Source organism: Amia ocellicauda, chromosome 14, assembly GCF_036373705.1.
Source record: "Amia ocellicauda isolate fAmiCal2 chromosome 14, fAmiCal2.hap1, whole genome shotgun sequence".
NCBI classification, from domain to species: domain Eukaryota; kingdom Metazoa; phylum Chordata; class Actinopteri; order Amiiformes; family Amiidae; genus Amia; species Amia ocellicauda.
The window spans coordinates 9,173,614-9,196,292 of NC_089863.1; the positions used below are offsets into that span (position 1 = coordinate 9,173,614).

The 22,679-nt window shown below is 48.7% G+C and overlaps 3 protein-coding genes across 5 annotated transcripts; all 3 read left to right on the forward strand.

Annotated features, from left to right (window-relative positions):
• The first annotated feature begins 3 nt into the window (after nt 1-3).
• On the forward strand, nt 4-13,697 carry rnf31 (ring finger protein 31). Of its 2 annotated transcripts, none has more exons than XM_066722859.1 (24): nt 4-296; nt 724-925; nt 1,096-1,242; nt 1,380-1,535; nt 1,763-1,837; nt 2,283-2,472; nt 2,655-2,798; nt 2,942-3,107; nt 4,794-4,969; nt 5,038-5,204; nt 5,903-6,154; nt 6,279-6,524; nt 6,681-6,863; nt 6,996-7,202; nt 7,320-7,493; nt 8,338-8,436; nt 8,571-8,660; nt 8,848-8,962; nt 9,087-9,199; nt 9,362-9,481; nt 9,587-9,635; nt 10,056-10,152; nt 13,056-13,221; nt 13,323-13,697. In XM_066722859.1, exons 2-24 carry the CDS (start codon nt 725-727, stop codon nt 13,371-13,373), a joined length of 3,384 nt encoding a protein of 1,127 aa, XP_066578956.1. In that variant the 5' UTR covers nt 4-296; nt 724; the 3' UTR covers nt 13,374-13,697. The 2 variants fall into 2 exon arrangements, with proteins under 2 accessions (XP_066578956.1, XP_066578955.1); XM_066722858.1 differs by having other exon boundaries at nt 5-296; nt 2,652-2,798.
• Nucleotides 13,698-14,301: 604 nt separating this feature from the next.
• irf9 (interferon regulatory factor 9) lies at nt 14,302-19,523 on the forward strand. 2 transcript variants are annotated; one of them, XM_066722861.1, is made up of 9 exons: nt 14,302-14,390; nt 14,498-14,702; nt 16,395-16,573; nt 16,678-16,986; nt 17,096-17,171; nt 17,319-17,372; nt 17,481-17,918; nt 18,064-18,179; nt 18,698-19,523. In XM_066722861.1, exons 3-9 carry the CDS (start codon nt 16,397-16,399, stop codon nt 18,827-18,829), a joined length of 1,302 nt encoding a protein of 433 aa, XP_066578958.1. In that variant the 5' UTR covers nt 14,302-14,390; nt 14,498-14,702; nt 16,395-16,396; the 3' UTR covers nt 18,830-19,523. The 2 variants fall into 2 exon arrangements, with proteins under 2 accessions (XP_066578958.1, XP_066578959.1); XM_066722862.1 differs by having other exon boundaries at nt 17,099-17,171.
• Nucleotides 19,524-20,542: 1,019 nt separating this feature from the next.
• Nucleotides 20,543-22,665, forward strand: emc9 (ER membrane protein complex subunit 9). Its single transcript, XM_066722871.1, has 6 exons — nt 20,543-20,704; nt 21,043-21,236; nt 21,493-21,569; nt 21,678-21,747; nt 21,864-21,958; nt 22,065-22,665. Exons 2-6 carry the CDS (start codon nt 21,045-21,047, stop codon nt 22,243-22,245), a joined length of 615 nt encoding a protein of 204 aa, XP_066578968.1. The 5' UTR covers nt 20,543-20,704; nt 21,043-21,044; the 3' UTR covers nt 22,246-22,665.
• Nucleotides 22,666-22,679: the final 14 nt, after the last annotated feature.

Sequence of the window (22,679 nt, forward strand, 5' to 3'; positions counted from 1 at the left end):
AGTCAACGGCCGCCATCTTGGCTCTGCCTCCCCGCGGGCCAGATCAACAGCGGCCGACGGGGAGCTGGAGCCACAATGGCGGACACAGGGAAGGCAGTTTCCGAAATTGAAAGTGCACGGGGAAATTCCACCCACTCCCTCCCTTTCTTGCTATGAGTCGTTGTTTTCGAAACTTACAAACTGTGTTTCCGGGTGGTAGCCGGAGATCGACCCTCTCTCTCCCCCGGTTCTCTCCTCAGGGGTACTGAGAGAGGAAGAGGAAGACGAAGAGAGGACGAAGGACGAGAGAAGACAGGGTAAGACAGAGAGAGAGAGAGAGGGACAGAGAGAGTGACAGCTCTCGTCCACAACATGAGTTACATTACAACAACAACAACTACAGCTACTACTGCGAGTAGAAGACTAGTGCTGTACTATAACTGCTACTACTACTGGTAGTAGTGACTGCTCTGAGCCCACTTTACCATCAGTACTATATCATTACTGACTGTCAGTCCTGCTGTGTGTACTGCTGTACTGTTTGTACTGCTGTTCACTGACCAGTCGTGCGAATAATAATAGTAAGATCATGATTATTGTTAATATAAACCAAACCCTCTGTTAGAACTCACTACTTTCTTCTCTCCCTGTCACCCTGTATTCTTCTCCCTCTCTTTCTCTTTCTGTTTCTCTCTCCCCCCCCCCCCCTCCATGCTCCTTCCCCATTCTCCCTCCCTGACCCAGGATGAAAATGCCCTCAGATCTGGACCGCCTGGAGGAGCTGAGGGCCAGGGCCGAGACGTTGCTGGCGTCCGGCTCCGCCCAGGAGGTGCGCCCGGCCGTGGAGGAAATGGCCTCCCTGCACCTCCCCCTGTCGGACAAATACCGGCACATCGCCGCCGAGGCCATGGTCAGGGAGAACGGAGGCGGGGCTTCTGACACCGAGGTGAGATGCCGGCCGGCCAGTCGGTGATCCCGGCCATCGAGTCGGTGTCTCGGGGGTTGAGATTGTGATCACTGTATTGATATTAAATGGACAGATTACAGTCTGTGTTCAGGAGAGAAATGGGTCACAGAGAACAATGACATCACTCTCTCTCTCTCTCTCTCTCTCAGTCTATGTCATCTCTGCAGAAGCTCTCGACCGCTCTTAACATCTTGGAGAAGTACGGCTGTAACCTGGTGTCCCCGGGCCGGCCGCGGTACTGGAGGACCGTCAAGCACAACAACCCGGTGTTCAGAGCCACGGTGGACTCCATCACTGTGAGAGAGAGAGAGAGAGGGGGGTTGTGGGGTTGTGTTGCTGTTGTTGTGGTTGTGTAATTGCTGGGGGGAGAGGTGCTACAGTACCGTATGGTACAGCAGGGGCGTCGGGCGTTAAATCTCCCTCTGTGTCTCAGGGGGGGCGCGCCGTGCTGTGTCTCTACGGCTACTCCAATCAGCAGTCGGACGGGCTCAGCTTCCCCGAAGACGTGAAGGAGCCCGACACCCTGAAGGTGGCCGCGGTGACGCTGGAGGTCATGACCCTGCGACTGGAGCTGGACATACTCATCAAGGTACAGCATGAACGTTTTTTTTTTATTGGCGTTGTTAATTAGTTAATTTGGTTTATTGTTTAATTGGTTAATTGCTGAGCTGGTTACTTGTCTTAATCGTGGAACTGAGTAGAGCTGAGATGTTTGTTGGGTATTTGTAAATGGATAGGTGGTTTCTGGTGTAATTGGAGACTGGTGTTAATTAGTTAATTAGCTGATGGGTTAATTGCTGCGGCTGATGTTGGCAGGGAGTGCACCCCCACCCTGCAGTGTTCCAGGACGTCACGATGGCCAGCGTTCAGCAAGGGGAGACCTTACCACAGGTCAGACTCTCGCTCTCTCTCTCTCTCTTTCAATGCAATTCAATTTCAATTTAAGGTGCTTTATTGGGAAATCTGTGTTGCCAAAGCAATTGGACATTACATACATGTATTGAAAATAAATAAAATAATACATCACAATGCTTTATAAAATTGTATATATAAATCTCACTCTCTCGCTCTCCCTCTTTCTCTATCTCTATATATTCCTATCTCACTCTACACTCTCTCTCTTTCTACACTCTCTCGCTCTCCCTCCCTCTCTTGATACTATTTCATGATACTATGTAATGATTGTTGTTCCTGTGATAACGATGCTGTGCTGTTGTGATGTTTGGTTGTGTTGTTGCGATATTCTGACGTTGCACTGTGATGGTCTGTGTGAGGCTGTGTTTTTTGTTGTCATATTCTGTTGTTGTGATGTTGTGTTGTTGTTGCTGCTTTTCAGGCTCCCGTGGTTGCCAGCCCGGACTCTGTACTGGCTGGGGGGGCAGCTGGGAACATGGTAACAGAGACGGACTCCATCCCGCTACAGTACCCCCTGACTATTGGCCCCGCCCCCATAATGTCCCCCACCCACGTCCCCGCCCAGTCGCTCCGAGCCACGCCCCCTTCACTGCCCCCCAACTCTCACACAGGTACACAACTCCCCCTCTCTGCCTGTGTGTGTTTGTGTTTCACAGTGATCACACTGTATTGATATTAAATGGACCGATTACAGTCTGTGTTCAGGAGAGAAATGGGTCACAGAGAACAATGACATCACTGTGACATCACTCTCTCTCTCTTGCCCCACCCTACCCTTTCCCTCACTCAGTAGGGGAGTGCAGTGTCTGTGGTAACACCCCGACTCTCTCCTGCCCTCCCTGTGGCTCCACCCTGTTCTGCGAGACATGTGACCTCGTGTTCCACCGCCACCCAGGGAGAGCCAATCACAACAGAGAACCCCTCCGCAATGTGCCTGGTGAGCGAATCGCTATGGAGTCGCCAATTAATCAATTACTAATCAACAAAGACTGATTAGCCCAGTCAGTGTATCAGGGGTTAAAGGATAACCCTCTCTCCCCCTCTCTTTCCCTCTCTTTCTCTCTCTCTCTCACCCTACAGACAGCTGCACCATTTGTGGAATATTCCCCGTCTCCGTCCACTGCCCCTCCTGCATCCAATGGCTGTGCTCAGACTGTGACCGACTGTACCACAGTCACCCGGCCAGGGGGGGACACCGGCGCAGCTCTGTGGCATCTCCCAGCCCCCGGAGGCTCCAGAGCTGCAGGTGAGAGAGAGAACGAGAGAGAGAGGTGGATACTGTGGGTGGATACTGTCCTACAGTGTCCAACAGAGATGGAGTATTGAGCGAGACCCTGTCCTGGTCTCCAGACCGGCATTAAGGCCAAACTGTGGGGTCTTGGTCTCGGCACCTCTGGTCTGGATCAGGGTCTCGGCATGTCAGTCGAGGGTACATAGATTGTATAAAAATAGATTGCCTTTCGATTTCGGACAGACTCGGACTCACCCCAGGGGGAACACCTGACCGATCGAACTTCCATGATTGGTTGGCCTCCTCTATATAAACAGGAAGCCAACAGTCTTTGTTGGTTGGAAAGGCAGGTAAAGGCCGGTAAAGGCCCCTGACTGTTGGCTTGTTAGTGTTTATTTAAAGCAGGGTTTCACAAGGTCTGGTGATGGAGGTCCAATTTCCAGAGGTTGCACAGGATGGGAGGCCGCAGTAGAACATTAACCACAGATAAAAATGATATATGTCCTGAATCATACCTATTTATTTTATTTATATATTTCTGTTAGGGATCTTCTATTAACTTTAATTGTTGTTTTATTATTTCCCCCCAGATTACATGTACAATTTGTAACGGAACAGTCTCAGAAAGTGTAAAAATATAGTAAAGGTTCAGAAAAGGGTTAGGCTTTGGGGGGCCACACCAAACATCCTTGAGGGCCGCATTTGGCCCCCAGGCTGCACTTTGAGACCGCTGATTTGAAGTGTTTGTAGAGAGGGACAGAAAAATTTAAGTTAGGCTCCAGTTTTTTGTTAGTTTTGTTTTTTTATTTCTGTTTTCCTTTCACCACCTGAGCACTGTATATAATACATAACCTCCCAGGCACCATGTCCACCCCACACGGTGTCACTATACTGACAAGACAACATTGTAGAGGGAGATTTTACTTGTAATATTTTGTTTATATCATTAAAAGGTTCCATGTTGTTAGTTCCATTTTGTCAATAAAGCCATCGCTAGTTTGCAGGTACTCCTTTCTGGGGGATACTTTAATTATTTGTTTCTTGGCATTGTATACAGCTTGTCTTGAGGTTGTGTCAGTCAACACAAACAGTGTGATGGTTGTGTGTTTTGGGGCACAGGCATTTGGTGGAGGATTTAAAACAACAGCTTTGATAATATCTGTTGCCTGAAGTATGCTGACCAGCAGTGAATATCCTTTTGACCAGTGCCACATAAGTAGATTTCAACACCTCAAGCACAACGACCACAGTAATAATCAATCTCAGTTATTGGTTAAGTGTTATACATGTGGTAATTCTGGGTTTTAACAAGATGAAGTCACTTCTGATAGAAAAGACCTCATTGTCTGTCTCTGAAGATATAAAAAGGCGTCTCCAACTCAAGTCTTGAGATCGTTTCTTCATTTCGTGTGAGAGGAGGCTCCGGGATGACCTGGATTTATTTTGTTTGTAATAAACTTGTTACTTCTTCACTGGTGGGTGCTGAGAATGTCTGAAACCTGTACAACATTGTAAGGGATCGTGACACACTATGTTTCTCTATGTTCCTCAAATCTGTATGTAAAGTATATTGATCTCGCTCTCGACCCATTCAGACTTGGTCTTGATCTGGGACTCGGGTCACCTGGTGTCCAGTCAGTATTGTCAGTCAGTCAGTCAGTGTTGTCAGTGTTAATCTTGTGATCTCTCTCTCTCTCTCAGCCCTGCTCAGTCTGTGTGTGTGCGGTCGCTCTCGGGGCGCTGGGTGTGTGTGTCCTGCTCCAGTGTGAACGAAGGCGTGGCCGCTCTGTGCTTGTGCTGTGAGCGACCTCGCGCCGCGCCACCCCCTGCTGCCCGGGAGGACACACTGCCACCTGTCACTCTCTCTTGCCAGACCAGTGAGTATGAGTGTGTCAGAGAGTGTTGTGTGTGTCTGAGAGTCTGTATTTACCCTTCTCTCTCTCAGGCAGTGAGTGGTGCTGTCAGAGCTGTACAGTGCTGAATCCCAGCAGCAGTGTCCTGTGTGAGGTGTGTGAGCGCCCCCGCCTGGCCACACGCCCCCCAGCTCTGTCAGGGCCACCCCCCCAACCCCTGAGCTCCCCTCCGCCCGCTGCCATGACAATGCCTGCGCAGGTACACTCTATCTCTCTCAGTGCAGTGTTAATGTGCTGTAGTGTTCAGTCAGTGTGTCTGTATTAACCCTCTCTCTCAGTGCAGTGTTAATGTGCTGTAGTGTTCAGTGTGTCTGTATTAACCCTCTCTCTCTCAGTGCAGTGTTAATGTGCTGTAGTGTTCAGTCAGTGTGTCTGTATTAACCCTCTCTCTCTCAGTGCAGTGTTAATGTGCTGTAGTGTTCAGTCAGTGTGTCTGTATTAACCCTCTCTCTCTCAGTGCAGTGTTAATGTGCTGTAGTGTTCAGTCAGTCAGTGTGTCTGTATTAACCCTCTCTCTCTCAGTGCAGTGTTAATGTGCTGTAGTGTTCAGTGTGTCTGTATTAACCCTCTCTCTCTCAGTGCAGTGTTAATGTGCTGTAGTGTTCAGTCAGTGTGTCTGTATTAACCCTCTCTCTCTCAGTGCAGTGTTAATGTGCTGTAGTGTTCAGTCAGTGTGTCTGTATTAACCCTCTCTCTCTCAGTGCAGTGTTAATGTGCTGTAGTGTTCAGTGTGTCTGTATTAACCCTCTCTCTCTCAGTGCAGTGTTAATGTGCTGTAGTGTTCAGTCAGTGTGTCTTTATTAACCCTCTCTCTCTCAGTGCAGTGTTAATGTGCTGTAGTGTCAAGTATAGATCATACCTCTCGCTCTCTCTCCCCCCCTCCCCCCCTTCCCTCAGTGGGTGTGTCAGTTCTGCACCTTCGTGAACGCCAGCTCTGGTCCTGTCTGTGAGATGTGCAACCTGGCCCGTCCAGACCACGCCCCCGCGCCTTCCCAGTATCCCGTCACCCCGGCGACCAAGGAGCCCCCGGCTCCCATCACGCCCTCGAAGCCAGCAGCCCCGCCCATCCCCACGCCCAGGAAGAATGCTGACTGGCTGAGGCAGAGCCGGATGAAGGAGGATGGGCTGAAGCTCATCAGGATGATCCGAGTGGGTGGAGCTTCAGTCTGTAACGGTTGCGGTTGTAGATGTTGTGTAGAGTAAAACAGTGCAAAATTACACTGATCCTCTCTCTCTCTCTCTCTCTCTTTTCCTTTTTCCCGCTCTCCGTCAGGAGGGGGAGAGCCGGGGCTTCAGTCCCGAGGAGGTGTGGGCGGCGGCCAATTGCTCGGAGAGCAGTGAGCCCTGTGATTGGCTGAGGGTGGAGCTGCCGCACATGCTGGAGGAGTTGTGCGAAGCGGCTCGTTTCGATCTGCAGGGGGCAGCGCTGTCCCAGCAGGAGGCCAAAGAGGCCTGGATCAGAGCCGGGGGGCAGAGAGACAGGGCCCTGATCCTGGCCCTCAGAGACAGACAGGCCAAGGTAAAGGGGGAGGAGGCAGTCAGTGCGTCAGCCAGTCAGTCACTCAGTGTGTCACTCAGTCAGTCAGTTTGTCAGTCACTCAGTGTTAATTTTGTGATCACACTGTATTGAAATTCATTGTCAATTCTGGTTTCTCTCTCTCTCTCTCTCTCTCAGGTGCGGGAGCTGCAGGCAGTGGGCATGTGGGGGGGGCAGTGTGCCGAGGCCTTGCGGCGCAGCGGGGGCTCTGTGCGGGAGGCGCTCTGTGAGCTGCAGCGCCCCCTGCTGGAGCCCTTCCATCAGCGCCTGTGGAGCCAGGACTGCGAGCCAGCCATCGATGTCAAGCACACGGACAAACAGGTCAGAGAGAGAGCAAGAGAGGGAGTGTGTGTGTGAGTGAGTCACGCTGTGTCTCTGTGTGAGTGCGTGTATTTCTGTGTATATTAACTCTCTCCCTCACCCCCTCACCCCCCTCTTCCTCCCTCTGTGTAGCGGGTGCTGCGCAGATTGCTGGCTGTGTTCGAGCTGCCCAGCTGGGGGCGCTGTGAGCTGGCCCTGTCGTTGCTGCAGGAGCCCGGCGCCCCCTACGGGCTGGAGGACGTGGTGCAGGCCGTGCGTGAGTCACATGACCGGGATCTCATCCACCGGCTGCTGGCCAAGGAATGTCCCATCTGCATCACTCCATACCCCCAGAGCAAGGTGTGTCCCTCTGTCTGACTGTCAGTGTGTCCATCAGTCTGCCTGACTGTCTGTCCCTGTGTATCAACCCTCTTTCCCTCTCTCTCTCTCTCTCTCGCTCCCTTTCCCTATGTGCAGATGCGGGCTCTGACCTCGTGTCAGTGCAGCGTGTGCTCCAGCTGTTTTCAGCAATACTTCACCATCACCGTGAGGGACAGACACATCAGGGAAATGGTGTGTCCAGTGTGTGGACTGCCCGACATCAACGAGCAAGCCCAGCTCAACAGCTACTTCTCCACGCTGGACATCCAGGTCTGACAACATTGTTTGATTCAAAATGCAGCCAACAATGTGGAAACTAGCCGCCATTTCGGCTCCAGAGGCACACCAGATGCGGCACTAGTTTTTCCCAGAGTTCTAGAGTCTCCATTTGGGAACACAAGCTTCCTACAGTGTGCTGCAGCTGTGCGGCACTGCTGTCTTACAGTGCTGTGTGACAGTGCTGTGCTGTGGTGGTGTTGCAGTTGCGTGACAGTGCTCTGTTGTTGCAGTTGCTTGACAGGGCTTTATTGCTGTGTTTTTGTATTTGCATGACAATGCTGTGAAGTTGTTGCAGTTGCTTGATAGGGCTTCATTGTTGCATTGTAGTTGCGTGACAGGGCTGTGTTTTTGCAGTGGCGTGACAGGGCTGTGTTGTTGTGTTGTTGCAGTGGCTTGACGGGACTGTGTTGTTGTGTTGTTGCAGTGGCTTGACGGGACTGTGTTGTTGCAGTGGCGTGACAAGGCTGTGTTGTTGCAGTGGCATGATAAGGCTGTGTTGTGTTGCAGTGGCGTGACAGGGCTGTGTTGTGTTGCAGTGGCGTGACAAGGCTGTGTTGTTGCAGTGGCGTGACAGGGCTTGGTTGTTGTGTTTTTGCAATGGCGTGAGAAGACTGTGTTGTGTTGTAGTTGCGTGACAAGGCTGTGTTGTGTTGTAGTTGCGTGACAGGCTGTGTTGTGTTGCAGTGGCGTGACAGGGCTGTGTTGTGTTGTAGTGTAATGACAGGGCTGTGTTGTGTTGCAGTGGCGTGACAGGGCTGTGTTGTGTTGTAGTGTAATGACAGGGCTGTGTTGTGTTGCAGTGGCATGACAAGGCTGTTTTGTTGTGTTGTTGCAGTTGCGTGACTGTCTGGAGCCCGAGGTGTACCAGCTGTTCCACCAGAAGCTGACGGAGCAGGCGCTCATACAGGATCCCAAATTCCTCTGGTGTACACACGTTAGTACCCAACACACACAACACACACACACACACACACACACACACACAGTCACTCACTGACACATTACAGATCAAACTGGTACTGTGTTTAACTGATACACTGGTTAACTGATGCTCTCTCCCTCCCTCAGTGCTCGTTCGGGTTTATCTATGATGGAGACCAGCTGAAGGTGACCTGTCTTCAGTGCAGGAAGAGCTTCTGTGCCAAGTGCAGGAAACCTGTGAGTGAGAGGGAGGGGGAGGCTATTATTAACACAGAGCCCTGTAACACCCAGAGCTCGGACCCGGTTACAAAACACCCCACACCCTGATCTCTGGACCCCGGGGACACCAACACTAGAGCACAGAGCACACTGGAGACTATGGGTTGTGTTATTGATGTTGTGTTATTGTTGTGTTGCATTGCAGTGGGAGCAGCAGCATGCGGGGCTCACCTGCGAACAGTTCCAGCTGTGGAAGAGAGAGAACGACCCGGAGTACCAGAGACAGGGCCTGGCGGGGTACCTGAGGGACAACGGCATCAGTACGGCACTCTGACTAGTACTGACTAGACTGACTGACACTCTGACACACTGACACACTGACTGACACTCTGACTGAGTGACACAGGACAGTGCTGTCATAATGGTGTGATCGCTTGTCCCCAGCCTGCCCCAGCTGTGGTTTCCAGTACGCTCTGTCCAAGGGGGGCTGCATGCACTTCACCTGCTCCCAGTGTCGCCACCAGTTCTGCAGCGGCTGCAACAACCCCTTTCACACTGTGAGTCCGTCTGTCCGTCTGTCCGTGGTCACTGAGCCGGTACTGGGTCAGGTGACAGTGAGGATGTTGTAGTTTTGATGTCCCGTCGGGTCAGTGTGTCTGTATGAACCCCTCTCTGTATTAACCCCTCTCTCTCTCTCTCTCTCTCTCTCTATCTCTCAGTCTCAGTCTCAGTGCTCAGTGCAGCAGTGTTCAGTGACGGGGTTACACGCCCACCACCCCAGGGACTGTTTCTTCTACTTGCGGGACTGGGACCCCACCAGACTGCAGATCCTGCTGCAGGTACACAGCCCTGTCCTCTCCCTCCGTCTCCCTCTATCTATGTCTCTCTCTCACTACAGTTTTGATGTCTGTATTAACTCCCCCTCTCTCTCTCTCTCTTAACAGAATAACAATGTGGAATTCAACACAGAGCCCCCGCCTGGCTCACAGGCTGGTACGACACTGCATCTGTCTGTGTGTCAGTCTGTATTTCAGTTAGTGTGTCTGCGTGTCAGTCAGGGTGTCAGGGTGTCTGCTTGTGAGTCTGTGTGTCAGTCAGGGTGTCTGCGTTTCAGTCAGGGTATCTGTGTGTCGGTCAGGGTGTCAGGTGTCAGGTGTCAGGATTTTTTAATGTCCCCAAATTGTCGGCTCCAAGTAAATCACAGAGCACCAACACTTTCCCAGCCTGTGGCGTGCCAGTGACACTGCGGGTTGCTACTCGGGTGGGATCTGCGGGTTACAGTGCGTTGAATATTGCGAACACACTGTTCCCACATTACACTCTGTGCTCGGCAGAGAAATGGGTCCCGGAGAACAATGACAACACTGCGTCTCTACTGACCCCCCCACCTCTCTCTCTGTCTCTCTCTCTCAGGACAGTGTGGCGTGATGGAGCAGAAGGAGGAGGGGGCGAGGCTGCTGGACGCCCCGTGTGGAGCTCAGAGTCAGAGGGGTCAGGCAGGGCTGTGCGAGTGAGTGACTCTACTGCCACTGGATTAATACTGCTGGGACTGTTACTCTTAATAGTGTCAGTGTTAGTAATATAGGTACCACCCTTAAGTCATATTATTATTATCATTATTATTATTATTGTAGTAGTAGTAGTAGTAGCAGGGGTTAAACATGGGCTCTGGCAGCCTCCATGGTCGGGGGAAAAATAATTAGCAATACGTTTTAGCTGAAAATATATTTAGCCAAAACTGAAGGAGGCTATGAAGAGTTCTCTCCTTGCTGGGCGCTCCAACAATAAGGCGCGCTCCCAAACGTGCTCTCTCTTTCCAAGATGTGTGCGTGTCCCGCAGATGTAGAAAGAGTTGTCTTCTTGTTCTATTGTGCTCCCATTTCCCACTACAGAGGCATCCCATTTAAGTCGTTCGCTAACAAAGCTAGTTCATCACGCGTCGCCACTGTCCCACCTTTACCAGGGTTTTGGTAGACGTTGATAATATCAGTTCTCCCAAAATTGGGGCATGTATTACTCAGTACCCATTTATTTGGAAAGGATTTGTGATGGAGACGAGGCGCGGCTGTGGAGCTGAGATTGTGTTGGAAAGGGAACGCGTGCGGTTTGTTTGCGCCGCGTCTTGACTGGCTTCTGTAATCCAGTGCGCAGCTGCAGAGCGTGGGGATGGAATTGACCAATAGAGAGGACGTTGCTGTGGTCTATTCGCAGCCCTAGAGATATTACTTTTTCTTTTTTACCCAATCACAGACCGCGATTTTACAAATATCTAGCCAATCCAAAGACACTCTGAGAGCCCTGGGACTCGGCTGATAAGGCAGGTTACGCACCGCTGCACAGCCGAGCGCAGAGCACGGAGAGAGAAACTGACTTTTACAGTGTGGCTTATAAACAATATGCTTTTTCTGTCAACCACAATGTTTTTAGTAGCTATGGATTCAGAACTTCAGTTAAAAGCAGTATGCATGTATAATATACTTATAAGGCAGTATTTGAGTGGACAGTGTGCCCAGCTGCATGGCTGATATGCATTTGCCCCCCTAAGTGTGCTATAGGTGTCATTTGGCTTTCTGTCTCTGAACAATAAAGTAGAAACCAGGGGCAAAACATTGATATAACAGTTATGTTTAGTTAATCTACGTCTCAAAGTGTAGCGGAGCGCTGCGTTTAGGGGTTAATGTCCTGAAAACCAATTCCAAAGCGACAGTATCCCTGGATCTCCCCACATTTGATTTCACTCACCTCGTCTGAATCATAAACAACTATCTAGTGCTTTTAGGCTGTAATTTATCAACGCTGTCCCAAATACCTCCCCGACTCGCCCTGACGCAGACAGGGCTCCCCCAGGTCCACAGTTCCTACTAAACCCCTGAGTATAAGTAATAGTAGGGTCTATTATTAGTAGTAGTATTATTATTATTATTAGTAGTAGTAGTAGTAGTAGTGTTTGCTATTATTATTATTATTATTATTAGTAGTAGTAGTAGTAGTAGTGGGGTTTATTATTATTATTATTATTATTAGTAGTAGTAGTAGTAGTAGTAGTAGTAGTAGTAGTAGTAGTGGGGTTTATTATTATTAGTAGTAGTATTGGTAGTAGTAGGGATGTATTATTAGTAGTAGTAGTGTTTGCTATTATTATTAGTAGTAGTAGTAGTAGTGTTTGCTATTATTATTATTAGTAGTAGTAGTAGTAGTAGTAGTAGTAGTGTTTGCTATTATTATGATTAGTAGTAGTAGTAGTTGTAGTGGGGTTTATTATTATTATTAGTAGTAGTAGTAGTATTGGTAGTAGTAGGGATTTCTTATTATTAGTAGTAGTGTTTGCTATTATTATTATTATTAGTAGTAGTAGTAGTATTATTAGTTGTAGTAGTAGTGGGGTTTATTATTATTATTATTATTATTATTATTATTATTATTATTATTATTATTATTATTATTATTAGTTGTTGTTGTAGTAATAGGGATTCTTATTCTTATTAGTAGTATTGGTAGTAGTAGGGATTTATTATTAGTAGTAGTAGTGTTTGCTATTATTATTAGTAGTAGTAGTAGTAGTGTTTGCTATTATTATTATTAGTAGTAGTAGTAGTAGTAGTAGTATTAGTTGTAGTAGTAGTGGGGTTTATTATTATTATTATTATTATTATTAGTTGTTGTAGTAGTAGGGATTCTTATTCTTATTAGTAGTATTGGTAGTAGTAGGGATTTATTATTAGTAGTAGTAGTAGTGCTTGCTATTATTATTATTATTATTATTATTATTATTATTATTAGTTGTTGTAGTAGTAATAGGGATTCTTATTCTTATTAGTAGTATTGGTAGTAGTAGGGATTTATTAGTAGTAGTAGTGTTTGCTATTATTATTATTAGTTGTAGTAGTAGTAGTAGTAGTATTATTAGTTGTAGTAGTAGTAGTGGGGTTTATTATTATTATTATTATTATTATTATTAGTTGTTGTAGTAGTAGGGATTCTTATTCTTATTAGTAGTATTGGTAGTAGTAGGGATTTATTATTAGTAGTAGTAGTGTTTGCTATTATTATTATTATTAGTAGTAGTAGTAGTGTTTGCTATTATTATTACTATTAGTAGTAGTAGTAGTAGTATTATTAGTTGTAGTAGTAGTGGGGTTTATTTATTATTATTATTATTATTATTATTATTATTAGTTGTTGTAGTAGTAGGGATTCTTATTCTTATTAGTAGTATTGGTAGTAGTAGGGATTTATTAGTAGTAGTAGTAGTAGTGTTTGCTATTATTATTATTATTATTATTATTATTATTAGTTGTTGTAGTAGTAGGGATTATTATTATTGGTAGTAGTAGCAGGGTTTCTCTCAGCTGTGTTGCGGCTCATGGTGCTGCCTCTCTCGGGAGTGAGCTCATGGTTTCTGGGCTGTTGCAGGAAGCACTACAGGGAGTACCTGGTCAGCCTGATCAACGGCCACGCGCTGGACCCTGCCCCCCTGTACGACACGCAGGAGCTGCTCGTGGCCTGCGGGAGGTACCACCTGGATCACGCGCGGGGGGAGGCGGAGGACGACGCGGCGTACCACAGCAGACTGCTGAGGGTGAGAGAGAGCGGGAGAACTGGAGGAGCATGAATTTAAATGGATATCTTTACCTCCCTTTTTTAACCTCTCTCTCTCTCTCTCTCTCTCTCTGTCTGCAGAAGCTGATGACGGAGGTTCCTCTGGGTGACACGGTCCCTCGGAAGAAGTGAACGAAACAAAAGGATGAGAATCTCAATTAAACAACAAAACAGCCTCAACCACTACAACAATACAAATAATAACGATGATGATGATGATGATGAATACTTCAGTAATGACATTGACTCTCCCTCTCTCACACACACACACACACTCTCACAGACACTCTAACACACACACACACATTCACACGTGTTGTTTGTGAGAGACTATTGTGTGTTTCTCACCCTGCTTTCTACAGCTCTTGCACCTTGGTACCCCTCTCTCTCTTTCATCTCCGTCTTCTGCTGAAAATACATTTATAAATTAATCAATAAAAAATATATTTAAGTTCATCAGTGAGTTTGTGTCAGTGTGTCTATCGGTGCGTCAGTGTGTGTGTCAACTGGTCTATCAATGTGTCCGTGTCTGTCAGTGTGTCGGCGCTTCGGTCAGTGTAGTTGTCAGTTTGTGTGTCACTGTCGGTGTTTCCGTCAGTGAGTCCGTGTGTGTGTTGGTTTGTCTACCAGTGTGTCAGTGTGTTTGTCAGTGAGCTACTGGAGTCCAGTGACGTTGCTAGTGTTGCTCATACTATCCAGCTCCTACAGCAACTACTACTAAAATCTATTCAACATCACAGTGTTTAAGAAGTGAGTTACAGTTATGCTTCTCTGATGTACTTTACTGTACTGTAGTGTTATTGCACTTTACTGTAGAGTAGTGCAGTGTTTTTGTACTTTACTTACTGCACTGTTATGGTACATTACTGTACTGCAGTATTTCAGTGTTAGACTGCACTCTGTTGTGTAATGCAATTACTCTCCTATGATGACAGTGAACAGGCTCCAGGCGAGGTGTAAATGTCGCCCCCTGGCGGCCGCCTCGCTCGCTGGCGACGGGAGGGACTACAGGCCGATTCCGCTCGGGTCATGTGATTTCTGGGAAAGGGTTAGACCGGGTTTTAGCAAAAGAGAAGGAGGGGAGGAGAGAGAGAGACGGGGGGAGACAAACACATCGGATCTTGCAGCGCCTTACCTACAGAACTGCAGGTGAATATTTAACCCTTATATTTATATCAATCTGAGCTGTCAGTGAGTGGCATTATCCGTCTCGGCCGGTTCATTGAGTATTAATTGGTTCTCTGATCAATTGGCAGGGAAAAAAGTTTTTAGAAGCGCAACCAACTTTAATTGCAAAACTTTGGAGAGGGTGCGACAGACAGCGGGGACAACCGGGACGATCGGCGCAATCGTATCGACTAGAAGACACCGCCCCGGTTATTGATCCGATATTGGGGTATCGGTTATTGGTGCTGTCTGTCCGTCTGTCGTCCGGCCCGAGACTCGACTGACTGCCAATAGGTAAAACTTCACTGTCTGTCTGTCTGACTTTCTGTCTGTCTGTCTTTAACTTGTTCTCACTCACACAGTTTATAGCACTCTTTTTAAATGATTATTATTTTAATAAATATATTATTATTATCAGCACCACCACTATTGATTTGTTGTTGTTGTTTGATGTTTTTATTATTACGATGATGATGATTATGGTTATTATTATTGTTGCATTAGTAGTGTTGTCATCATTATTTCAGACTGTCGTGGTTACAATTGTTATGAAAATGAATTATTATTTGTAACACTGTAACACACACACACACACACTCTCACACTCACAGACACTCGCACACACACACTCTCACAGACACTAACACACACACACACACAAAATGAATTATTATTTTATATTACAAATATAAATTATAATATATAGTGGCAGTCCCTGTGCTGCGGGAGGGGGCGCTGTCTCTCAAACTGTGCAGGGCCAAAACAGCGGGTACAGCAGCTGTGTCAGTGTGTCAGCGTGTCAGTCAGTGTGTCAGTCTGTCAGCGTGTCAGTCAGTCAGTGTGTCTGTCAGTCAGCGTGTCAGTCTGTCAGTGTGTCAGTCTGTCAGCGTATCAGTCTGTGTGTCAGTCAGCGTGTCAGTCAGTCAGTGTGTCTGTCAGTCAGCGTGTCAGTCTGTCAGCGTGTCAGTGTGTCAGTCTGCCAGCGTATCAGTCTGTGTGTCAGTCAGCGTGTCAGTCAGTCAGTGTGTCTGTCAGTCAGCGTGTCAGTCTGTCAGCGTATCAGTCTGTGTGTCAGTCTGTCAGCGTGTCAGTCTGTGTGTCAGTCAGTCAGTGTGTCTGTCAGTCAGCGTGTCAGTCTGTCAGCGTGTCAGTGTGTCAGTCTGTCAGCGTATCAGTCTGTGTGTCAGTCAGTGTGTCAGTCAGTCAGTGTGTCAGTCTGTCAGCGTGTCAGTGAGTGTCAGTCAGTGTGTCAGTCTGTGTGTCAGTGAGTGTGTCAGTCAGTGTCAGTCTGTCAGCGTGTCACTAAGTGTGTCAGTCAGTCTGTCAGCGTGTCAGTGAGTGTCAGTCTGTGTGTCAGTCAGTCTGTGTGTCAGTCAGTCAGTGTGTCTGTCAGTCAGTGTGTCTGTCAGTCAGCGTGTCAGTGTGTCAGTCTGTCAGCGTATCAGTCTGTGTGTCAGTCAGCGTGTCAGTCAGTCAGTGTGTCTGTCAGTCAGCGTGTCAGTCTGTCAGCGTGTCAGTGTGTCAGTCTGTCAGCGTATCAGTCTGTGTGTCAGTGTCAGCGTGTCAGTGTGTCAGTCAGTCAGTGTGTCAGTGAGTGTCAGTCAGTGTGTCAGTCTGTGTGTCAGTGAGTGTGTCAGTCTGTGTGTCAGTCAGTCTGTGTGTCTGTCAGTCAGTGTGTCTGTCAGTCAGCGTGTCAGTGTGTCAGTCTGTCAGCGTATCAGTCTGTGTGTCAGTCTGTCAGCGTGTCAGTGAGTGTGTCAGTCTGTCAGCGTGTCAGTAAGTGTGTCAGTCAGTCAGTGTATCAGTCAGTCAGTCAGTCAATGTGTCAGTCAGTCAGTCAGTCAGTGTGTCAGTCAGTCAGTCAGTCAGTGTGTCAGTCGGTCAGTCAGTGTATCAGTCAGTCAGTCAGTGTGTCAGTCAGTCTGTACTGTATTACTGTCAATATCCTAATCACACTGCGAACCCTGTGTCTGTATTCTCCCTCAGCGATGGTTGGAGGGGTGCGGTCCACTCGGAGGCTGCGCTCTTGGTTGGTGGAGCAGGTGTCCAGTGGCCGCTACCCTGGGCTGATGTGGGACGACGATGCCAAAACGGCCTTCCGGATCCCCTGGAAACACGCGGGCAAGCAGGACTTCAGGACTGACCAGGACGCGGCCATCTTTAAGGTCAGAGAGAGGGGAAGGCGGAGTCAGAGACACTGAGTGTATAATAATAATAACAAGAACAACAATAATAATAATAACAATAATAACCCTCCTTCTACCCCCAGGCCTGGGCCGAGTACAAGGGCAAGCTGCGACCGGGGCAGCGCTCAGACCCCGCCTCCTGGAAGACCCGCCTCCGCTGCGCCCTGAACAAGAGCCCCGAGTTCTGCGAGGTCAGCGAGAGGTCCCAGCTGGACATCTCGGAGCCGTTCAAGGTCTACCGCCTGGTACCTGTGTCCGAGCAGGGCATCACGCCGCCGACAGCGGAGCGAGGGGCGAAGAGGAGGCGGGTGAAGAACGAGCGCCGCGTGGAGGACGAGGGACAGAAGCAGAGCCGCAGCGTGGAGCCTGTGGCTGTGGAGCCCATCCAAATGGTGAGGGAGCACCGAGTCTTGGCAACACCGCACCACGGCACAACAACCCCAACGACATTCGCAATAATAGTCATTTTAATAGTTATTTCGCAATTCTCTCTCTAACCAGCAGGTAGAGCCAGTTACCACCCAGCTGGAGAACATCGACCAATCAGCCGTGGTCTTCAAACTGGAAGAGCACAGCCGTGAGTGTCTGTTAATTGCTAAACGAGCCGGTGTGTAATTGGTTCATTGGGTGCTGGGTAATGACTGAGGCGGGTTCATAAAGCAGTAATGACTATCCAGCTAACGAGTCCGTGTGTAATTGATTAACGAGTGTCGTTCACCCGCAGCTCTGAACGAGATTCAACTGAACTTCCAGATCGAGACCAGCCCCCCCCCGAGAGGTCAGTATCTAACCGCAACACAACACAACAAGTCACAACGACAAATGAACACAAAAACACAAGAAATGAATAATGTCAGTATATTACCTCTCTCTCTATCTCTCTCAGTGCTGCCCTCTCTGGTGGTGTCGGTGTTCTACGTGGGGCAGGAGGTTCTGCGCCGGGAGAGCCATGGGCGAGACGTCCGGATCGCCTACTACCCCCCCACTTCCTCCTCCTGCTGTCCGCCCTCACCCCCGCAGCCGAACCTGTCCGGCACCGAGCGCATCAGCCTGCCAGGGCCGGAGGTGGTGCGGGGGAGCGCGGAGAAACGCGCCGCCATCACCGCCCTACTGGGCTTCCTCGAGAGGGGCGTGATGCTGGCCTCCATGGGGAGCGGCATCCGGGCGCAGAGGTTCTGCCAGGGGCGGGTCTACTGGACCGGCAGTCACGCCCCCGATACGGCAGCCGCGGGTGGGGCGGCGTCCAGCCCCAGCCCCCTGCTGAGGAAACTGGAGAGGACCAACAGCCCCGTCACGCTGTTCGACAGACAGACCTTCAGAGAGGGTGAGTGTGTGTGTGTGTGTGTGTGTGAGTGAGTGAGTGAGTGAGTGTGCTTGTGTGTATGCAGTGCTGTGTGTGTGTGGGTGGGTGGTGTGTGTGTCAGTGCTGGTGCTGTACAGTGTGTTAATGCTGTCTGTGTGTGTCTCAGAGCTGGAGCTGTACCAGACACAGGGAGGTCTCCCCCCGCAGGCTGAAGTGACTCTGTGCTTCGGGGAGGAGATGACAGACTCTGACAACATGGCTGAAAAACTCATCACTGTGCAGGTACGGTCTGTCTGTCTGTCTGTCTGTGTGTGTGTGTCTGTATGTGTTTGTCTTTCTGTCAGACCGTGTGTATGTATGTGTGTGTGTGTCTGTCTCTATCTGTCTGTCTCCCTGTCTCTCTGTATGTGTGTCTGTCTGTCTCTCTGTATGTGTCTTGTCTGTCTCTCTATATGTGTCTTATCTGTCTCTCTGTATGTGTCTTATCTGTCTCTCTGTATGTGTGTCTGTCTGTCTCCCTGTCTCTCTGTATGTGTCTGTCTGTCTCTCTGTATGTGTCTTGTCTGTCTGTCTCTCTGTCTCTCTGTATGTGTGTGTATCTGTCTGTTTGTGTGTCTATGTCTGTATGTGTGTGTCTGTCTGTGTTTGTGTCTGTCTGTCAGTGTGTGTCTTGTCTGTCTGTCAGTGTGTGTGTCTGTCTCTCTGTATGTGTGTGTGTGTCTGTCTGTGTTTGTCTGTCTGTTTGTGCGTGTGTGTGTGTGTCTCTGTCTGTCTATCCTAATTTGAACTCTCTCTCTCAGGTGTACCAGCCCTGGGCGAAGCAGCAGCTGGAGGAATTGCTGGCAGTCCGCGACTCCCTGTCCTTCTTCCAGGAGCTGGCCAGCGAATCCCAGCTGGGTGAGGTGACCCTCAACCTGATCAGCATCTCCTGAGCGGCCAATCAGAGCAGCCAGAGTAACTGCGACTGGGGCTGAGGGGGACGGACAGCGGGGAGGAGAGGAGGAGAGAGAGGGTGGGGTACAGTGCCGGGGCTCTACAGCACACTCTCCCCTCTGTCACTCTGTGTGCGATTGAACAGGCTCATCTCCCCAGACATTATCAATCAGTTAATCACTTAATCAATTCATTTATTTCTGTTTTCTATAGTAAAGCACCTCCCAACAAGAGTCACAGAGCCCCCCTGGGCTGAGAACTATAACCAGTACAGTCCCTGTGGCCCCCGAGCCTCCGAACCAAAACTACACCCAGAAGTCAGTCAACACGGCCGCCTGGCTCACAGTGTGTCTGACTGGTGAGGTGACCAGGTGAATGATGGAGAGAGAGAGCGAGGGAGGAAAAGTGTGTTTCTACATCTCAATCACTATATGATTCAATACTGCACAACCTTCCTTTGGTTCTGTCATTATTACAGGTTGATATTCATGTTATTAGTATTATTATTGTCGTCATTGTTTCATTTTGTGTATCTACATGGTTCTGCATATTTATTTTAGCACCTTTGGATTGTGCTGCCTGTGTGTCAGTGAGCGTGTGAATGATGTGAGCTATAGCTTTCAAATCCACCCACTGATAGGTATTTCTTTGTACCCTTTAAGTGCAAATAAAACAGATAATGTTTAATCATAATCAAGGTGACTCCTGGCTATTATTATAATGGCTCCTGATTTGTGCAGCTGGGTGTCAGTCACAGCTCCACATCCAATCGTTGCCGGGCTGACGTGGTTTCCTGGAATCCCGGCTCTGTCGTGGCAGCTGATGACCTCACAGTGAGGGAGCGTCAGCCAATTGCAATGCAGACACCCTGTTTCTGGGTGTGAGGGGATTATTGTACCATGGAGGAATCCCTTAGCACTGTACACTGAACTGTACCGATACTGTACATGTCTCTCACTCAAAGCTCAAAGTTCTTGGGTGTTACCCAGTATCACAAGATGTGACACAACACCTTACACATTCACACTCACCCCCACCCACACACTGACACCCACTAACCCACGCCAAACCCACACTCACACACTTTCGTCTTGCTTTTTAAAATCATTATTAACCCCCTAATGATTTTGTGTATCCCTCTCTTTATATAGGCTTACAGTTGAGGTAAAATCATAATAATAGCATGAGATGCAATTTTATGTGTGGGGTAACATTTAGAGTTTAGCAAGTGAATTATTGTTGTGTGTATCTATACTATATGTGTGTATTGTGTGCAGAGGTTAGGGTTAGAGTTCAGTATCAGTACATCAATAGTATAATGTACATGGTTATTAGTGAAACATAATCCTAACCTGATTGTGTTTATGGATTTAATTAAAAAAACAATAAATCAGTTGACAAACAAACAAAACGTTACAGGTTTTGTAGTTCCATATAGGGAGCGCTATAAGCGCCGACTTTCTCAACAAATCAAAGTCTAAAAATCCCTTTAAGCGCCTTTAAGAGCAAAGAAGCACCATTCCCTTTAAAGAAAGGCGGATGCACAGCAATGCATATCAGCCAATCACCTTTGCCCGGTGACCTTCTTCCCCCATGTATCCAATAAGAAAATCGGATCGCTGATTGATTGACGTGCAGTCCAACGAATGAGATGCACGACAGCTATAATTAAAACCGCTTTCGTCACCAGCCAGCCAGCCAATAGCAATCCGGGAAGCCGCCGCTGTTGCCGGGCAGATCTCGGGGGTTCTGGAGGCTGATACAGTGTTGCGGCTCTGTGTTGGGTTTAATGGCGCCGGTGACTTCACAGCTGGATCGCCGAGACTTCGTCACATTGTCGCTCTGATACAGCTGTGACCGCAGACAGACATCCGGTAAGGGCTGACAGTGGGCTTTCGGTGACACACAGCTGTGCGGTGGACAGCATTGTACAGGACAGGCTGCAATCAAGTGCAGTTTATTGTCTTTTTAATCAGGATCATTATTGCACAGTGCAGTGTGTGTGTAGTGTGGTGTGTGTGTAATGCAGTGTGTACAGGTAATAAAAATAATCATAATAGTGTCTCCCCCAGTTCAATGCAATTCAATTCTAAAAAGCTTTATTGGCAGGACTGGGTGTCATGCAGGGCCCCACTCACTCCATGCTGAACACTTGAACACATATTGACAGACATGTTGATATAGATTCTCTCTCTCTCTCTCTCTCTCTCAGCGATGGAGGTGGAGCTCTCCTGTATGAGCTATGTGAAGATGTTCCTGCATGCCGGACGCTTCCCAGCATGCTCTGTGAACGGGCTGCTCCTGTCCCCGGGGCCTCAGGGGGGATCCATGTGCTTGTCGGACTGCGTGCCCCTGCTGCACTCCCGCCTGCCCCTCGCCCCCATCACCGAGCTCGCCCTGCAGCAGGTCAGCACCGCCGGGCACAGACTGGCACCGACACAGTGACATGCACTGACAGGAACACCCGGGGACTCCAGTTTTAGTGTGAAATGTGTTTATTTCTTAGACACCCTTACTCGGGGTGGCAGGGAAGTGTTATTTGTTGGTATGAGCGGTGTTCTTTGAAGTGTGGAAATTATTATTACATCCAGCAAGGATTTTTTTGACATTTTGAACAGTGAATATTGTAGTAATGGCAAATAATATTCTCCTCCTCCCTCAGGTGGATGTGTGGTGCGCACAGAAGAAGCTGAGGATTGTGGGATACTACCAGGCCAATGCTAGCATGACTGACAGCAGGTAGCCTTGGCACTCTTCCTCTCATCCTCATCATCTCTTATCGGTGGACTATAGTGTGTGTAGCGTCTATCAATATTGTCTCTCTCTCTCTCTCTCTCTCTCTCTCAGTCCCACTCCGTGTGCAGTGAAGATTGCAGATAAGATTGCAGAGCACTACAGTAATGCAGTTCTGGTCATGGTATGTCAGTCCCCCCCCTCCTCTTCCTCTCTCTTCCTCTCTATCACTGTGCTGTTATAGTCTGTGTGTGTGTGCAGTTGTGTAACCCTTTGTGTGTGTGTAACCCTTGTGTGTAGGTGCAGAGTGCCAAGATGTCCATGCAAGAGAGACTGCCGCCCATTGTGGTGTACGAGAGGAGGGACGGACACTGGACACTGAAGGACAAACAACAGTGAGGGGACGCCGATACACTGACAGATGCAGTGATAGCATGACTGACACACACACACACACACTGACTGACTGACTCACTGAGCTCTAATCTCTCGGCCTCTCAGGATCATGCTGCGCCACTGGGAGCAGACGCGGGCGATAGCCAATGAGCTGCTGGCGTCCGGGACCCACAACCTCTTGGTCGATTTTGACAGCCACCTGGACGACATCAGGAGGGACTGGACCAATCAGGAGCTGAACGCCAAGATCGCCGAACTGGCCTCGCCCGCCAATGGGAACGTGTGACGGGGAACGGGACAGCCGACAACAGCAACGGAAAACGGACATAACGCACAATCGGAATTCGACGGAGGAGGATGGTTACGCCCCTGGCCAAGATGGTGGCTTTGATCTCGCCGTGTTGTCGTTCAGGAGATAATGGCAAGAGCTGTATGGTTTTGGAAAGGGGCCTGGGGACTGTGGAAACGAGTCCAGTCCTGTTTATTTCTGTTGTTGATCGTTTTAATGCTGTATTAATATTAGACACTGGAATTTCAAACCACTCTTGTATTTGTAAGACCAAATAAACATCAATGCAAGTATGCAATGAGCCACAGCGATGCCATCGCTTGAACCCTGACTGAGGCGTGTGGGTGTGCGAGAGAATGTGATTAATATATAAAATGCTGGACAGTCTATGCGAAATAAAATTATATACACAAGTAACAGACACAGTGAGA